This window comes from Gossypium arboreum, chromosome 5 (genome assembly GCF_025698485.1).
Source record: "Gossypium arboreum isolate Shixiya-1 chromosome 5, ASM2569848v2, whole genome shotgun sequence".
Taxonomy (NCBI): domain Eukaryota; kingdom Viridiplantae; phylum Streptophyta; class Magnoliopsida; order Malvales; family Malvaceae; genus Gossypium; species Gossypium arboreum.
Genome location: NC_069074.1, coordinates 8625400 through 8640827, shown reverse-complemented (window position 1 = coordinate 8640827; position 15428 = coordinate 8625400). Strand labels below are relative to the sequence as shown.

General features: G+C 29.1%; 1 protein-coding gene across 3 annotated transcripts; it reads left to right on the top strand.

Moving 5' to 3' along the window:
• Positions 1-9087: 9087 nt before the first annotated feature.
• LOC108482934 (nuclear transcription factor Y subunit A-7-like) lies at positions 9088-15226 on the top strand. Of its 3 annotated transcripts, XM_017786044.2 has the most exons (7): positions 9091-9224; positions 9656-9719; positions 10169-10235; positions 10965-11095; positions 14296-14397; positions 14483-14647; positions 14760-15226. In XM_017786044.2, the coding sequence occupies exons 3-7, from the start codon at positions 10208-10210 to the stop codon at positions 14943-14945; spliced, it is 612 nt and encodes a 203-aa protein (XP_017641533.1). In that variant the 5' UTR covers positions 9091-9224; positions 9656-9719; positions 10169-10207; the 3' UTR covers positions 14946-15226. The 3 variants fall into 3 exon arrangements, with proteins under 3 accessions (XP_017641532.1, XP_017641533.1, XP_052884915.1); XM_017786043.2 differs by lacking the exon at positions 9656-9719 and having other exon boundaries at positions 9088-9224; XM_053028955.1 differs by lacking the exons at positions 9091-9224; positions 9656-9719 and adding an exon at positions 9239-9443.
• Positions 15227-15428: the final 202 nt, after the last annotated feature.

Sequence of the window (15428 nt, the reverse complement as noted above, 5' to 3'; positions counted from 1 at the left end):
AAGACAAACAAAGAAAGCGAAACCCAGTACGTTAGGGCACGATTCTTCGAATTCTTTAAATACCGAATATTGCCTTTATTTTGAAAAATTTTGAGAGAAGATCAATGGATAAATGAATTAAGGACATAGATTTTTTTAAAAATGATGATAATAGACAACATGAAAATAATAATATGAGAATAATGCTAACCATATATAAATAATAAAAATAATAATAATAGTAATTAATAGAAATAATTAATAAAACAACAAGTAATAATAAATACAATAATGTAATAAACATTGTGCTATTAATACTAGTAAAAACATGATGATAATAACAAAAATATGTTGACGATAACATTAAATATAGGGATAATAGTAAAAAAATGGAATAACAATGTTAAATTAGTAATAGTGAGAAATAGTAAATAATAATTTGATATAAAAATGGTAACCGATAATAAACAATGGTATAAAAACATAATATAATAAGTCTATGTATAATAGAAATTTATATTTAAAATAATTAACTTCGCTTAAAATATATATCTATATTTACATAATAAATATATAATAATAAATAAATAATATAATAATATGAAACATAACTCAAATTAATTAAATTAATAGAAAATAATAAAAACAAATATAAAAATAATAAGAATAAAGCTCAAATTAATTAATTTAACAAGTAAAATAACAAAAATAAAAAGGGGTTAAATTGAATTAAAAATGAAAACTTGTGGGCCAAATCAAAAAGGAAATAAAATTAGAGGTAAACTCCCTCTCTTTTCCCTTCTTTCGTTTGTGTAAAGAAAAAATGTAAACGCCAAAGTAAACAAAATTGAATAATATAAAAAGTTACCTTAAAAATCTTATTTGTATTTTTTTTTGATTTCGTATGTGTATTCTCTAAAAAATTCCTCCAAAAATCCTCTCAAAATCCTCTCCAAAATCCTCCCCATACAATAGTTTTTCCATGGCTTTTATAGCCAAAATTTACAACTTATAACAAGTAGGGTGATGGATATAGTGGGGGTGATGGAGGTAGTGGACGGTTTAGTAGGGTGTGGGGGTGATGGAGGTAGTGGATGGTTTAGTAGGGTGATGGAGTTAGTGATCGGTTTAGTAGGGTGTTTAATTTGGGCTGGTTTGATTGGGCCCGGGCAGAAATTTGGTCCTACAGAATTGATGTTATTTGTTAAGTTTATACTAAGCTTTTGAAAACTTACTTTGTGTGTGTTTGCATTGTTTTATAGATATTGAAGCTACTGAGAGCTCGGGGATCGTCGAGGAACATCACCACACTATTAAGCTTTATTTTGGTACATTTTGAAAGTGTAAATTCAGGAAGTATGGCATGTATAGGCTAGAAATAGTTGATTATGTGTTGTGAAGTGTATAAATCTAGCCATGTGATTTGGCTTGGTTTTGGTTGTGCATATAAATGAGTTTTTAGTAAGAATTATGTGATGCAATATTATCTATACGAAGTGTTTTGGATGGTCAAGAGAGTTGGTCAATTTGGTAAGTTTTTGGAATGTGCCTAGTATGGAATTTGGTAAGGTTTTGGCATGAGATTTAATTGTATGATTAAAGATTATGAAACCATATGTTTTGGTATGATTTTGGCTTGTGGCTTGATTTGATTGAGTATAGTTTATAAGCATGAATTTGGTTGATAATTATATGGCATGAATGATTTATGTTTTGGCATTGAAATTGCCTGAAATTATAATGCAAATATGCTTGGTTTGGTACTTGTAGGATTGACTCAAATGGGGTGGCAAATTGGCTTTTCAAATGCCCTATTTTTATCTACACGGGTAGAGACACGGGTTGTGTCTCAACTGTGTGTGACACACGGTCATGTTGCACGGCCGTGTGTCCCCTAGGGTACCCTACGATTTTAAGTCAGTCTTCAACACGGCCAAGACACATGGGCGTGTGGCTAGCCATGTGACCCAAGTCAGTTTCAACCACTGCCAAGGCATACGGGCATGTCTTGTGGCCGTGTGATTAAGTCAGTATGTATACCCTGATTTGACACGATCTAGACACATAGGCGTGTCTAATGCCGTGTGAGGCATACGGCTTGTTCACACGGGCGTGTGACCTCTATAACTTTAAAAAATGTTTAATTTTCGAAAAAGTTTGTATGTGTTCAGTTTGGTCCCGATCCTTTTCTAAAGCATGTTTAAGGTCTCGATGACCTATGAAAGGGACTTTGTATTGATATTTAACCTTTGATGCTATGATGTTTGTGAAATGAATGCTAAATGTTCCGATATGTCCAGTAACGCCTTTAACCCTAGTCTAGCGACGGGTACGAGTTAGGGGTGTTACATTCCCTATCATCGTTAAAACACCACCAACCATCGGCAATTTCTTTTAAAAAGTGGGTATCTCTTCGTTGACTTCTTAATCTGTTCATGTTTTAAGAGTATTTCAGAATAATAAATATTTTATTGTGTTGGTTGGACTCATGTTGTCTTAAGTTTTATATGTTTTTTTTATTTGTTTTTCCATTGTTAATAAGTCTTCACTTTTAAGAGTTTTTGTCTACTCTTATAATACGTTTTTTAATCTTGCTTATGCATGCAGTCTTGCTTTTACGAGTGATTTTAGGGTTGGTTTTGTTGTCGTTCTCCCTAATTTGGTGGATATTCCGTTCTTTTGCCTATTTATGTTCGTCGCTTTAGATCATTTGAGACTGATTTCTTTATTATATTAAGTGTTTGCAATTATTCCTGATATGTTGTGCTCTAGTTGTGACAAATCCAATTGTCAACGTACATAATATTCTATCAACGTACATAATATTCTATTAATGTTGAACTGAAGCTTTTATTATGTTGATGGAATTTGTCTTTAAACACATACAACAAATATTAGTTATTTTCTCTAATCTATATAATCTTATTCATTAAATAAATTAATAAATTTCCGAAAAACTGAAGAATAGGGACTGCCCGGTGTTTAAAGCCTCAACTCGGTGGGTGTATAATTAGCGTAACAAATAGTAACGTCCTTAATTAATTATTATTAGACAAAAGATGACCCAAGAAGAACTTTGAAGGGTGATTTTGTTACTTTTTGTAGGTAGGCATGAGACAGAATCATATATCTCTAATTAAAAACCTACATAAATAAATAAAAGTTGCACTGTATTCAATCAACAGCAAAAATACAAAAGAAATTAACCAACAAGATGTTAAAATAAATTTTAAAATTCGATGTATCATGAAACTTAAATTTTAAAAGTTTGAGTTTGAATTTAATTGTCTACATCAACGATGATTAAATTTCACTCTTGTCATATATATATATATATATATATATATATATATATATATATATATCTTATGTAAATTTTATTTGGTTTGATACTTGTCTCTATTTTATATTTAAAAAATGAAAAACATCAAAAGAGACATGTTAAATTATTAATACTATTTGTAGAATTACAAAATTTCAATAACAACAATATAATAATTATATAATAAATTTAGTTAGCTTTGAGAATTTCACTTAGATCAATTATCTCAATTAAATAAAAAATAATGAGAGGTTTAATTGATTTATAATGAGGGTTTCCTTATTCAAATGAGCTTTTTTGTCTAAATATGTTGGACACTACTCTCTTATAAGTTTACCGTTTTTTGATTAACAATTATTTTTATATGTATAATTCGTGAAGAAGTGTTAAGTCACATTGTTTCTACCTAAATTTTTCATAGTAAAATAACAAATATTCCAATTACATTCAAGTTTACATATTCAAAGCTCATTATAACTTAACTCATTATTTCTTTCCACTAGACACTTGTTTCAAAAGACTTATTTCAATATATATATATATATATATATATATATTTCTTTTATTAACCATATTCTCTCGAATATCTTTTGTTTTTAGAAACTCACTGAGAACTATCATTTATACCTTAAACCTTTAAACTCACATTGATTAATTAATTAGTGACACCATTGTGTGAGCCCTCACCAACCACCATGTTTGCTATTATGCATCAACAACAATAACTATATATATGTGAACTTATAACTATTATCATTTAAGTTTTTTAGCTATCAATAGGTTTTTTTTACTATAAATATCGTTGTTGTTGGTTTTTAATCAACATTATTGAGTGTCGGTATTTATTTAAATAATTTTACCCAAATCACAATATTTATAAATGTCGATGTCAAGTTTCTTTCGCAAAGAATTTTGAAGAATCTTATCGCCATCACTAAAACATTATGAAATGGTGTACCCTAACCTCAACACCCTTTCTCAATGTTATCAAAATCAAGAGAGTGAAGGTGGCCGGACTTCAATTGATGTTAAAGTTTGATGGGAATTCTGGAGGAAAGTAATTTAATCAATTTTTAAATTTAAAATTGATAGTTTGGAGTTTTTTTTTTTTGGTTAGGGTTTAAAGTGGTTTTTTTTTTTTGCTAGGTTTAGGCATTGTGACGGAAATAAAGGCAAGTTTACTAATGCTAATGTTTGCTGCACATTCAATGAAAGCTTCGTGTAGTAGAAGAAAATGTGATTAGTCAACACAAGACCCAAAGCTACGTTGCTTGATGAACTGGAGACTCTCTTACTACTTGGATAAGCTACACTAGTTTCTTGATTAGAAATGTTGATGTTTTGATTTGTTGTTTATAAAATGTAATCCGATATGTGTTATGTTATAAACATTTCTTTAGTTTGCTAGTATTTATTTTTCTGAATTTTTTATATAGCACATCCGAAAAAAAAAATATATTTGAATTAGATAAGTAAATTACACAATTTATTTAAAAGATTACACAAAATTAATTGAATTAAAAATTAAATTTACTTTTATCTAATTAAACAAATAAGAAATATAAATATATTTTTACCTTCTAATAACACGGGAGGCATATGAGCTGCCCTGCAAAGCGCCATGTAGAAATTATAGCACAAAATCTTATTATCCATATACAAGTGGCTTAATAAATGGAGATAGATGCAACAAATGATGTAGAGGATGTAAGTATTGGTATGTTGATGGATATTTGTTTCATTTGCATCAAATGGAAGAAAAATATATTGAGGTTCTCATTCATAAATATTACTCGAAAATTAATGAATTTAATTTAATTTATAAAATATACGTAATAAATACAAACAAATAGAATGAAATATCTTTTAATACCACGCTTATGTTGACGGTAAAACTCGCTAATAGAACTACAATTGTTCAACATTATATTTTACTTGTCACATAAAAAGTTGAAAGAATGTGTCTCAAGCCTTTATCATTCAAGTAAAATGATAAAAACTCTAACATATAAGAAAAATAATTAATTTAAGATACTTGATATAAATAAACTTTCACACAAGATAATTTATTCATTGGAATGCGTCAAAATCAAAACTATGATAAATCCAAAAAAATTGGTATTAAGTTTATTATGATTAGAAAAAGAAAATAGTTACTGCAATAATCGTGATTATTGAAGTCTAGTGATCTGATTTCTTTTTAAAATGTTGAAACAACACTCTCCATTTTAAGTTTAAGAATGTTATAACGTGACCCATCATGATTTTCGTTGTTGAACTCTATCCATATTTGTTACTTTTTATTTCCACATACAAGCATAAATCAAGTCAATATATTTTAAAATGCTGACGTTGTTAGTTTTCTTAATAATTTTAAATTAAATAAAACTTTATTATCATAATTATTTTTAAATCAAACAAAATATTATTTTAACGAATTATTGTTAGGAGAAATAATTATGTTCTAGTAAATAAGAACTCTTGAATGATTTCAACTTTTTCTGCTATTACATTCATAATTTAAATTCCAAGTCTAATACGAACATATACATATAATCTTAATTTCCTTAAAATTAAAAAAAGTATATATACGTTTGAGAGACAGAAAGACATCCAATGCAATTTTGCAATTTTCGTAGGACACATAATTTCATAAGTGTAATGATTTTTTGGACTCTTAATTTTATAAAAATTATTTTAGTTGTTTATTTAATTTTTAAACTTATATTTTTTGTCAAATCATTTTAAAAATAGATGAAAAATTAAATATTTTTTAACCTTGTTAATGTATCATACACGTGAATTTTCACGTATATGATATGTTAGAGTTTAATTATTTTTAATTTAAAATATTTTTATATTTTAAATAATTTTAATGATTTTAAACTTTTTAAAATGAGTTTTTATAATTTTTTCAATTTTAAAATTTCAAAGTTAAAAAGTTTATATTTTTATTCATTTTGAGATGATTCGATAAAAATATAAGTTTAAGAGCTAAAAAATAAGAATTAAATAAAAGTTAAAATGATTTTTTTAAATTTAAATAGTCAAATAAGTTATTATGTCTAATTTTATATTTATTTACTTATAGTTAGTTGAAATTTACGTAAACAATAAAAATTAATTATTTATACAATTTTTAATACCGTTTTATTAAATTTTATTTTAAATTATTGAAATTTAAAATTGAATGATAAAATAAAGAGTTCATAGCAGAATTCAATGAAATCTCAATTAAAATAAATTTACATGGAGCAATTGTTAGCCCTTATCAATACTTACTTGGTGACAAACTTTCGACTTTTAACTATAGTGGTAAATTTACCGAAGTAATGTTCATTCAAATTACAAACTTTAGATTTTCGTCAATAATGATCGAGATAGTACGGAAAAAAATGAGTTCCAAAGGGTACTTTGTGAATTTAAAAGATACTGACACCAACTTTTAGTCAAGCATCGACGGTCAGCTGTAACCGCATCCTCTCACTCCCGTGGGGCCCGCTTACTTCGTGGCCCTGATTCATTCCAGTTGTCGAACGGTCAGCACCTCACTGCCCGAAGTTTTTTTCTATTTAAAAATATTTAACACTACTTTTTCTATCCTGTGTATCCACGTCCATGATAGTCTATTAAATAATATTGACCCAAATATTACAGGATACTAAATTTGATTTAATGTATATTTTGATATATGAATTTTAATTTTATGTAATTATATATAATACTTTGATTTTAGTTTAAATGTATACATAAAATTTTAATTTTATTTTAATTATAGGCATTTAAATAAATGTGTCAATTTATTTTTATATTAGGTAAACGTGATTATTTGTGTACATAAAACATAAATATAAAATGGTGCTATATTGATAATTATGTTCGTGGTCTATGAAAATTGAATGAAATTAAACTCTTAATTTTTATGTATTAAATAATACAAAATTAAAATTCACATATAAAATATTACATATTAGACTAAAAATCATATATAATTTTAAAATTTGTCCCATAAAAATTAGATTTAAACTTTCATTAAAAATTTAAGACAAATATTAAAATCATATATAGTGTAATATAAGTATATAACAATCCTCTATATATTTATATACATCAAACTTTAATTTCATTCTAAATCTACATTTTAACAAGAATTAACTAATATTTAAATATTCTAATTTGAAAAGTCAATCAATCCTTTTAACATTTATTTTTATTAAATATTAATGATAAACATGCATAAATTTTTAATAAAATATATGTGAATTTTGGCAATGTAATATGATATATTAATCTACAAAATGAGTCCTATACTTAAATGAATTGGTAGTTCAAAAAGTCTAAACCCCATAAATATCTTGTTACAGTATAACAATTAGAAAGTAAATAGTCAATTTCACCAACAATAATCAATGTAAGCCAAGTAATAATATCAAAAGAAGGGTTAGAAAAAATATTATTAGATCATGACATATGTCCCAATCGATTCTATATAATTGAAATAGTTTTCAACATCAGAGAACAAGAGAGACATCAATATAAATCTTCGAGTATACTTACTTTTATCTAATCCTTTTTTCATCAAATCATTACTCTAGTAAAACATTTTATTGAGCATTTATTTTCCATTTGATTGCAATATCAAAAAGCTTCTCAAAGTATAAGTCTCATCCTCCTACATTATTGCTTTTTTATAAATTTAATTATCTTTTTAGAGTAGAAACAACATCCACCTCCTCCAAAAAAAATGTTAACATGATGCATGGATTTTGATTTATATAATTTTATAAATTGAATTTTGATTTGATTTGATTTTCATAAAATCACTAACATTATTATCAACATAGCATCATTTTATATTTACAAAATATATTAATTCAATATAAAATTAAATCGATGTATTTGTTCATCTAAATTTGTATAATCAAACTAAAATAAAAAGTTTTAAGTGTATATTTAAGTTGCAATTAAAGTCTCATATGTAAATTTACATCGAATCAAAATTCATGTATTAAATTACACATTAAATTGAAATAAGTGTTTAAATATGAGATTTATCCGAAAGAGAAAAAAAATCAAATATACATTCCTAAACCAATCTAATATATATAACAATGTAAAAATACAATTAAAAAAGCATTCTAATGTGGCACAATTAAGAAACTACCATTTTGCACGTTAATTGTTTGTGATATATCTTTATTAACTAAAGTTTAAAATAAAAACAATTCAATCTAATTTCCTTATAAAATTATATTTACATTGAATACCTATTCATACAACAAGGATTATATATGTCAATAATTATCGATATAATTGATTTAGACATAGATTACGAAAAAATATAAATATGTACACCACGAGAATAGTTTTAATTTTTTATTAATATTAAATCATTATATATTATTTTTAATATCCAATATTGAAAAATTTAAATATATATACTTTAAAATTTAAATTGTATATATTCATTTTTAATTATTGAAATTCTTATTAATTTATATTAATTATAATTTGAACTATCATTATTATTAAAATTAAATATTTATATTATTTTAATTTTTCAATAAGATCATTTATGAAATGTTTCAAAATTTGTAACAATTTTAATAATTTAATATAATATATTTAATTAATGAAAAAATTAGTTTAGAAATACAAATCACGGAAAGTATTTGAAAGTGTGAAAGAAAAGAATGGCAAAAATGGAAATTCAAATTAGACCCCATGTGCACCCCAATGTAGGGTAACTTTCCTCCCACATACCAAAAAATTACTAAAAATAAATAAATCAACAATTCCTTAACCATAACAATTCTATTTCCCAAACATATACAGCAAAGATTGGTATTTCAATTTCAGTTTCAGTTCCGCCCGACACAAAAACTAACAAACGATAATCAAATATTTCTCGATTCTATTTGAGGTAAGTTTCGATTCTCGCGCTAAACCCTAGCTGTGCATTTCTCTCTTTTCAAATTATTATCAACTCTTTTTATTCTTTCCTTTTCAAAGAAACACAAATTTTCCATTATTTTTTTTTAAATCTTCTAAAATTCGAATTGTTCAGAAATGTTTTTCTTCTTCCGCACCTCAATTTCCTATTCCGTTTGGATATTAAGAAAGTTTGAGGTAGAAAAAAAAGGTCTGTAATTGGGCTCATTTACAAACTTTTTCATAATTTTATTACTCTTTCTGAAATTGTTTACTCATTTTGCATGGATGTCACTTTGTTATTATCCAAGATACAATCTGCTTGTATGGTTGCCTAATTCATAATTACAACAAAACATTAACTCAAATTTACGTTTGAATAGTTGCTTATTCTACTAAATTGACTTTCGTTTTGACTTGTAGATATAGTTTTCTCGAATTTCGGCTCTTTCCTGTGATGGTTTGCAATAATTAGCAAATCACTGAGGTACTATTTGGTTGTTACTTTTGCTACTCTTTTTTCCCCTCCAAAAGTGGTCGGATGCGGAAGCAAATAGATCGTTTTGAAGGATTTGAAGTTTTGAACTTAAGAATATAATTTTTTAGAGAATGAAAACATGGTTTTACTTTACTGGAAAACGTGTGTCTTTGAATTCGTGTTGTAGTCTAGTTTTTCTTCTTTTTAATCATTTATGAAATTTCTTCATTTTAATATTTTTTATGAAGAAAAGGAAAAGTAGTAGAAGTAACAACCAAACAAAGCCTAAGTAAATACTTTCTTGTATTTAGAATCTTAGAGTGTAGCTGTTCGGTATATACTAATATAGGTTTTGCTTCAAATCTAAATTTCACATCAATTCTAGCTCTCCTGGTTTGATTAAATTCCACTGATTTTTTTTGCTGCCCTGACCTGGATTCTGCTGGTTGTGCTGCCAGATTTCAGTTTGCAGATTATCCTCTCTTCACAACTACCTTATGACTTCCTCTGCGCATGATCTTTCTGGTATTTATTCTTTTCAAGTGCTTCGTCAACTTCTTGTTTTATAGTACCGCTGTAGTTATGTTCTTCTGAATTCTGTGAACGGAAAAAATATTGAATACATTTGTGGCATTTTTCATTCTTTAATTTTCTTCTGTTTTTTTTTTTTTATATTACTTTTCTGGTGTTTAACTGAGGTTTGGTATTTAAATAACGAGATTGAAAGGACCTTTTCAATTCCACCCTGTTGAATTCCTGCTTATTACCTCCATGCTATTTCATATATTGTGGTATCACCTTGTGCGGGTTTTCCCTGTGTGGTAAGGAAACATACTGGATACTTTAGTTTGGTATTTTTCTAGGCTCCATGATGTAACTCGATTATCACCCTTTGTGCCTGGATGCTTGCCATCTTCTTTGTCCCTATGCTTTCATTTTATGACCTTGTTCTTTGGTCTGTTTTTGAAATTTAAGTTAACTGCATTCTATTAGACATTTTCAAATATTTATTACATTTATTAGAATGATGGCTCTTTGTGTCTCCGCATCATATGCATGCAATATGGGACCATTTGGTGGGTACTGTAAGCGGCATTGTTTTACTTTACAGTTTTACTTGTCACTATTTCTCCCTGCACTGCTTTATATGTTAGTTGTCTGAGTGCTTGCATTTTATTAACTTTCTTTGTGGCTGCTCTCATTTGGAGTTCTGTCTTATTATGGTGTTGATCTTAACTAATTTATTTTTACCAGACAATAATGAAGTTGATGAACAGAAAATACACTCGGAGTTCAGTGATCACTCATCATCTCCTGTAACGGGACTTTCTCCCTCTTCTATCACCACCCCATACATGCCTTACACAACACCTCAACATGCTGTGGTACCATCTTTAGAGTTAAATCTTTTTCAGTGTTAACATTTATTTTTCATGTTTACTTTCTTGTTTGAGCTGCTAATATTGTCCTAAACTAGTTGTGATCTAAAATTAACTATCATCAAAATTTAATCTAAGTTTCTTGGTCCTGGATACATTTTGCAATTGCCCAACCACTTCAATAATCTTTTCTGAAAATTGTTTCACAGTTTTTAAATTAGGCAATCCTTTAATTCAAGATAACTACTCAAAGCCTTCTCTCATCCCTTATGCCTTTCCCCCTTCATCACACTGCCTTTACCTAGATATTTGTATTGCGAGTTGTTTTGTACAGAAAGCCTACAATATTTTGCCTGGAAATGTAATTCCTCGCTCTTGTTTACTCCATGATTCATAGCTGCCTTTACATCCAGGGCACATTGGATGCAGGATGAATTGCTTACAATACATTAATGTCTGACCTGGCCATATATGTATATGTGATTAGACCAATACAAAAAATATCATATGAAAATTGTTTATTATTTTTATTTTTATCTAAGTTGTCTGACTACTCCAATAGCATTAAATGTTATGCTTACAAAATCTTTTAACATGTTTTTCTTGTGAGAAAACATTTCAAAAAGAAATGTTTACCAAGTAAAATTAAATAACCATTGGATTGATAAAGTTGTTAAGATGGTGATGTCAATGTACAAGTCTCCTCTTCTGGTTAAGCAACTAGACTTTTCCTATGGGATAAAAAAGAAAAAGAATAGGCAGGCGAAAAAGGGATAGCGGAGAATCTTAGTTAATTGTAGAAATGATACTGGTAGATTTAGAGAATGGCAAGTGCTCTCTGCTGTTGGGATATTTAATTGGAAAGGGTAAGTTAGATTTTGTAAGGTCCTTGGGGTTCATGTGCTACTTATGGAAGTTGATGGTGAGAAGACGATGTGTTTGTGATCATGATTGTCGAGATTATGTATCTAAGACTTAGTGAAGCTTGGAATCATCATTATGGTAGCAATGTGAGTATAAGGGTGTAGTAGCATTCTAATGATCCCTCCTGCAATCAAACAATTTAAAGTGAAAAGACGGAGAGAGGGGCATTTGGGAGTTCTTTGGTTTTATTGAGCCTTATTGCATTTGTTAAAAATTTTCAGTGGTGTTCTTTAGTTCTTTTCCAGGAATTAGGACATTGAAATGCCTGTCATTCTGCTCTGCTAAATTAGTTGCGACTCTCATCTCTTGTTTAAAGGTGGGGTCAGATGGATTTTCTTCTATAATTTTTTTTTTTTGCAATATATATCAGAATTCTCTGGTTCTTTGAGGCATCAGTGGGAGCAGCATTTACCTTGTTGGTTTGATGAGTTCTGTTTACTTCCTAGGCCTTGAGTTCTATTAGCAATGGAAGGTTTTTATGATAGACAAAGCAAGTATCTGTGTGCTGAATAAAATTTTATTTGCAGTCTATTGAAATTTTTGGAGTTCAGGAATGGTTTTCAGGTGCTACTGTTTTCTGTCTGTTGAGAGGTGACGGTATTACCAGTTTTGCACTTGAGGATTGTTAATTAGGATATCTAGACAGAGTTTGGTTTTAAAAGCACTTTTTGTTTTATAATTTTTAATTAATAGTTTTTGTTTTCTAGAAAAATGTGTTTGGTCACTCGGTCAATCAAAAGCAAAAAGTTATTTTGTAAATGCAAAGTAGGGAAATGTGTTTTATATCTGTAAGCACAAAATAAAAAAGATTTATGAGTTTGTTATGAATTGATATTATTAGGTAGCCTTTGCCCCTTTAAATATTATTTAAATTTCTCAATACAATGGTGTATATCAACAGTATTCAAGTCCCAATATCATCAAATTAAATACCTTTTTCTCCTACATATGGTTTCAAAATTTTCAATTTATTATTAATTTCATAAACTGCACAAGTATATAAGAAATTAGAATGTGAAACTGACATTTATCAATCAAGAGTTCCAAGGTACTAAATAAAGACAAGGTAGCCAGCGTCATATTGAATACTTTACAATAATGCATTTTGAATGAAATTGAAAATAACCAAATGCTTGATTTGCATAATGCAAGAAAATAAGTAGCAGACCTTCATGTTTTGGTTATTGAGAATGGTTTTTTAAAAGTTCTTTTGAAAATGAAAACAGAAATTTGTTTTGGTTTCGTCAATAAAAAATAGCCTTAGTTTTTGGAGAGCAAGTATTTTTTGGGTTTTCCTTTAAAAAGACTTTTAGTAACAATTCTGATTATACATTTCTTTGTTCTTAACCAACTAGTTAATTTGGTACTGTCTTCCTTGTGTTGTTCTGTTAGTGCTTAATGATGGCACATTCATCCCTAGCTTTCTTAGTACATAAGGTTTTATGTAGTTCCATTATATGCTGCATATACATAGTAGCATATTTCTTGCTTTTACTGAGACCTTATAACTCATGAATTTTGTTTTTCTAAAAGAAAGGCACCTTTCTGTTAAACAGAGTTAGTAGTCTGAATGGTATTGATTGTTTCACATTTTCTTTTGAAAGATGAAATGTCTATAGTAGCATATTTCTTGCTTTTACTGAGACCTTTTAACTCATGAATTTTGTTTGTAAAAGAAAGGAACCTTTCTGTTAAACAGAGTTAGTAGTCTGAATGGTATTGATTGTTTCTCATTTTCTTTTGAAAGATGAAATGTCTATGGTGCAGGGGGAAACTTCAGCTATGTAATTGATAAAATTATTAGCAGAAAATTGGCTGAATAATGATATAATACCCCCTTCCTCGTTTTGTTTAAGAAAACAGTCACACTAGGTAGCAGGTAGATTAGATTGGGACTACCAAGGGCGTCAGCCTGTCCACTGGACTGGCTCTTCATTGGCTAAGAAATTACCTTTTAGAATGTTTTTTATTTCTTTCCCAGCTAATGTAACTTCAGGATTGATAGAAAACATCTCTGGTGAGAACACGCATTGGTGCGTTTGCTTATTTTGCCTTCAAAATGGAGTTGACTCTTCTCTAAAATCAAACTTGCTGTCCTTTGGGCATTTTGAAGCTCGAGGAATTGTTTTATGCTTCTCATGGTCATCTTTGATTGTCCAAATTGTTTTTCTTGCTGAAAGTTGTATAGCTAAAACCTGCTGTTAACATTTAGAATAGGGAGGTATCAATTTGTTATGGGTCTCTGATACATTTCTTTGTTTCCTTGGCTTATGAAACTGAAGGCACCGGCTGCTTACCCTTATCCAGATCCATATTATAGAAGCATCTTTGCACCCTATGATGCTCAATCATATCCCCCACAGCCCTATGGCGGTCAACCTATGGTATAATACTCTTTGTGCTGTATGTTTGGTGTATTTCAATTATACTTCCAGGCTAAAGTTGGCTTGTCTTGTGCTTCTGTTTTAGGTCCACCTTCAGTTGATGGGTATTCAGCAAGCTGGAGTTCCCTTGCCATCAGATGCAGTTGAAGAGCCTGTCTTTGTTAATGCAAAACAATATCATGGCATCTTGCGACGTCGACAATCTCGTGCGAAAGCTGAATCAGAGAATAAACTTGCCAAGTCTAGGAAAGTATGTTAAGTTTTGGTTTTATGAATTTCATTTTTTGGTCAATTCAAATGTTTGCATTTAGTTTTGGGATATTAACTCTAGTTGCCACTGCAATGCTTCCCTGATTTTGCAGCCATACTTGCATGAATCCCGTCATTTGCATGCATTAAGAAGAGCCAGAGGATCTGGCGGTCGGTTTCTCAATTCGAAGAAAAATGAAAACAAACAGAATGAGGCTGCACCAAGTGATAAATCACAGTCCAATATCAATCTGAACTCTGACAAAAACGAGCTAGCTTCTACAGAGGGCAAATGTTGAGAATTTAGAAGCAAGTCCGTTTCATATACATAGAATGGCCTTATTGCTAGCAACAGGCAGTGAAAATAGGACCGACACCAGCAACATAGTCTCAGTAGTTGGTAATGTCTCATTCTGTCTAGTTCTGTACGTACTACTAAGATTCATGTATAGATTTTCAGGTGATAGGCATTAGGCAGAGGAGCATAGGATGAGTATTGTTGAAATGGACTAGTAGTTACTGCACATTCTTTTCCTTCAGACTTGGATAATAATTAGAAATGGCTTAACTGATTTGCTAACTTATTTCGTGTTTCATGTTTCGAGATTAATTGAATGTGTTGAAAGATGCAAAACGGTTCTTCAACACGTCTCTTTTCCAATCAAATCATATCAACAGAGCATATACCTACCGCTGCGCAATGCCTTGGGTGCATACTTATATGGATATAGCATTGCTAAAAGTATTATCCCATTAGTTACGTGGGGGTATCTGCCAGCCTT

What these genes read in the sequence shown, in the direction of transcription:
- LOC108482934 (XM_017786043.2), top strand. Translation starts at nt 10,208, where the DNA reads ATGACTTCCTCTGCGCATGATCTTTCTG. An exon ending in CAACACCTCAACATGCTGTG is followed by an intron (nt 11,096 to 14,295) that starts GTACCATCTTTA and finishes ATGAAACTGAAG; the next exon opens with GCACCGGCTGCTTACCCTTA. An exon ending in CCTATGGCGGTCAACCTATG is followed by an intron (nt 14,398 to 14,482) that starts GTATAATACTCT and finishes CTTCTGTTTTAG; the next exon opens with GTCCACCTTCAGTTGATGGG.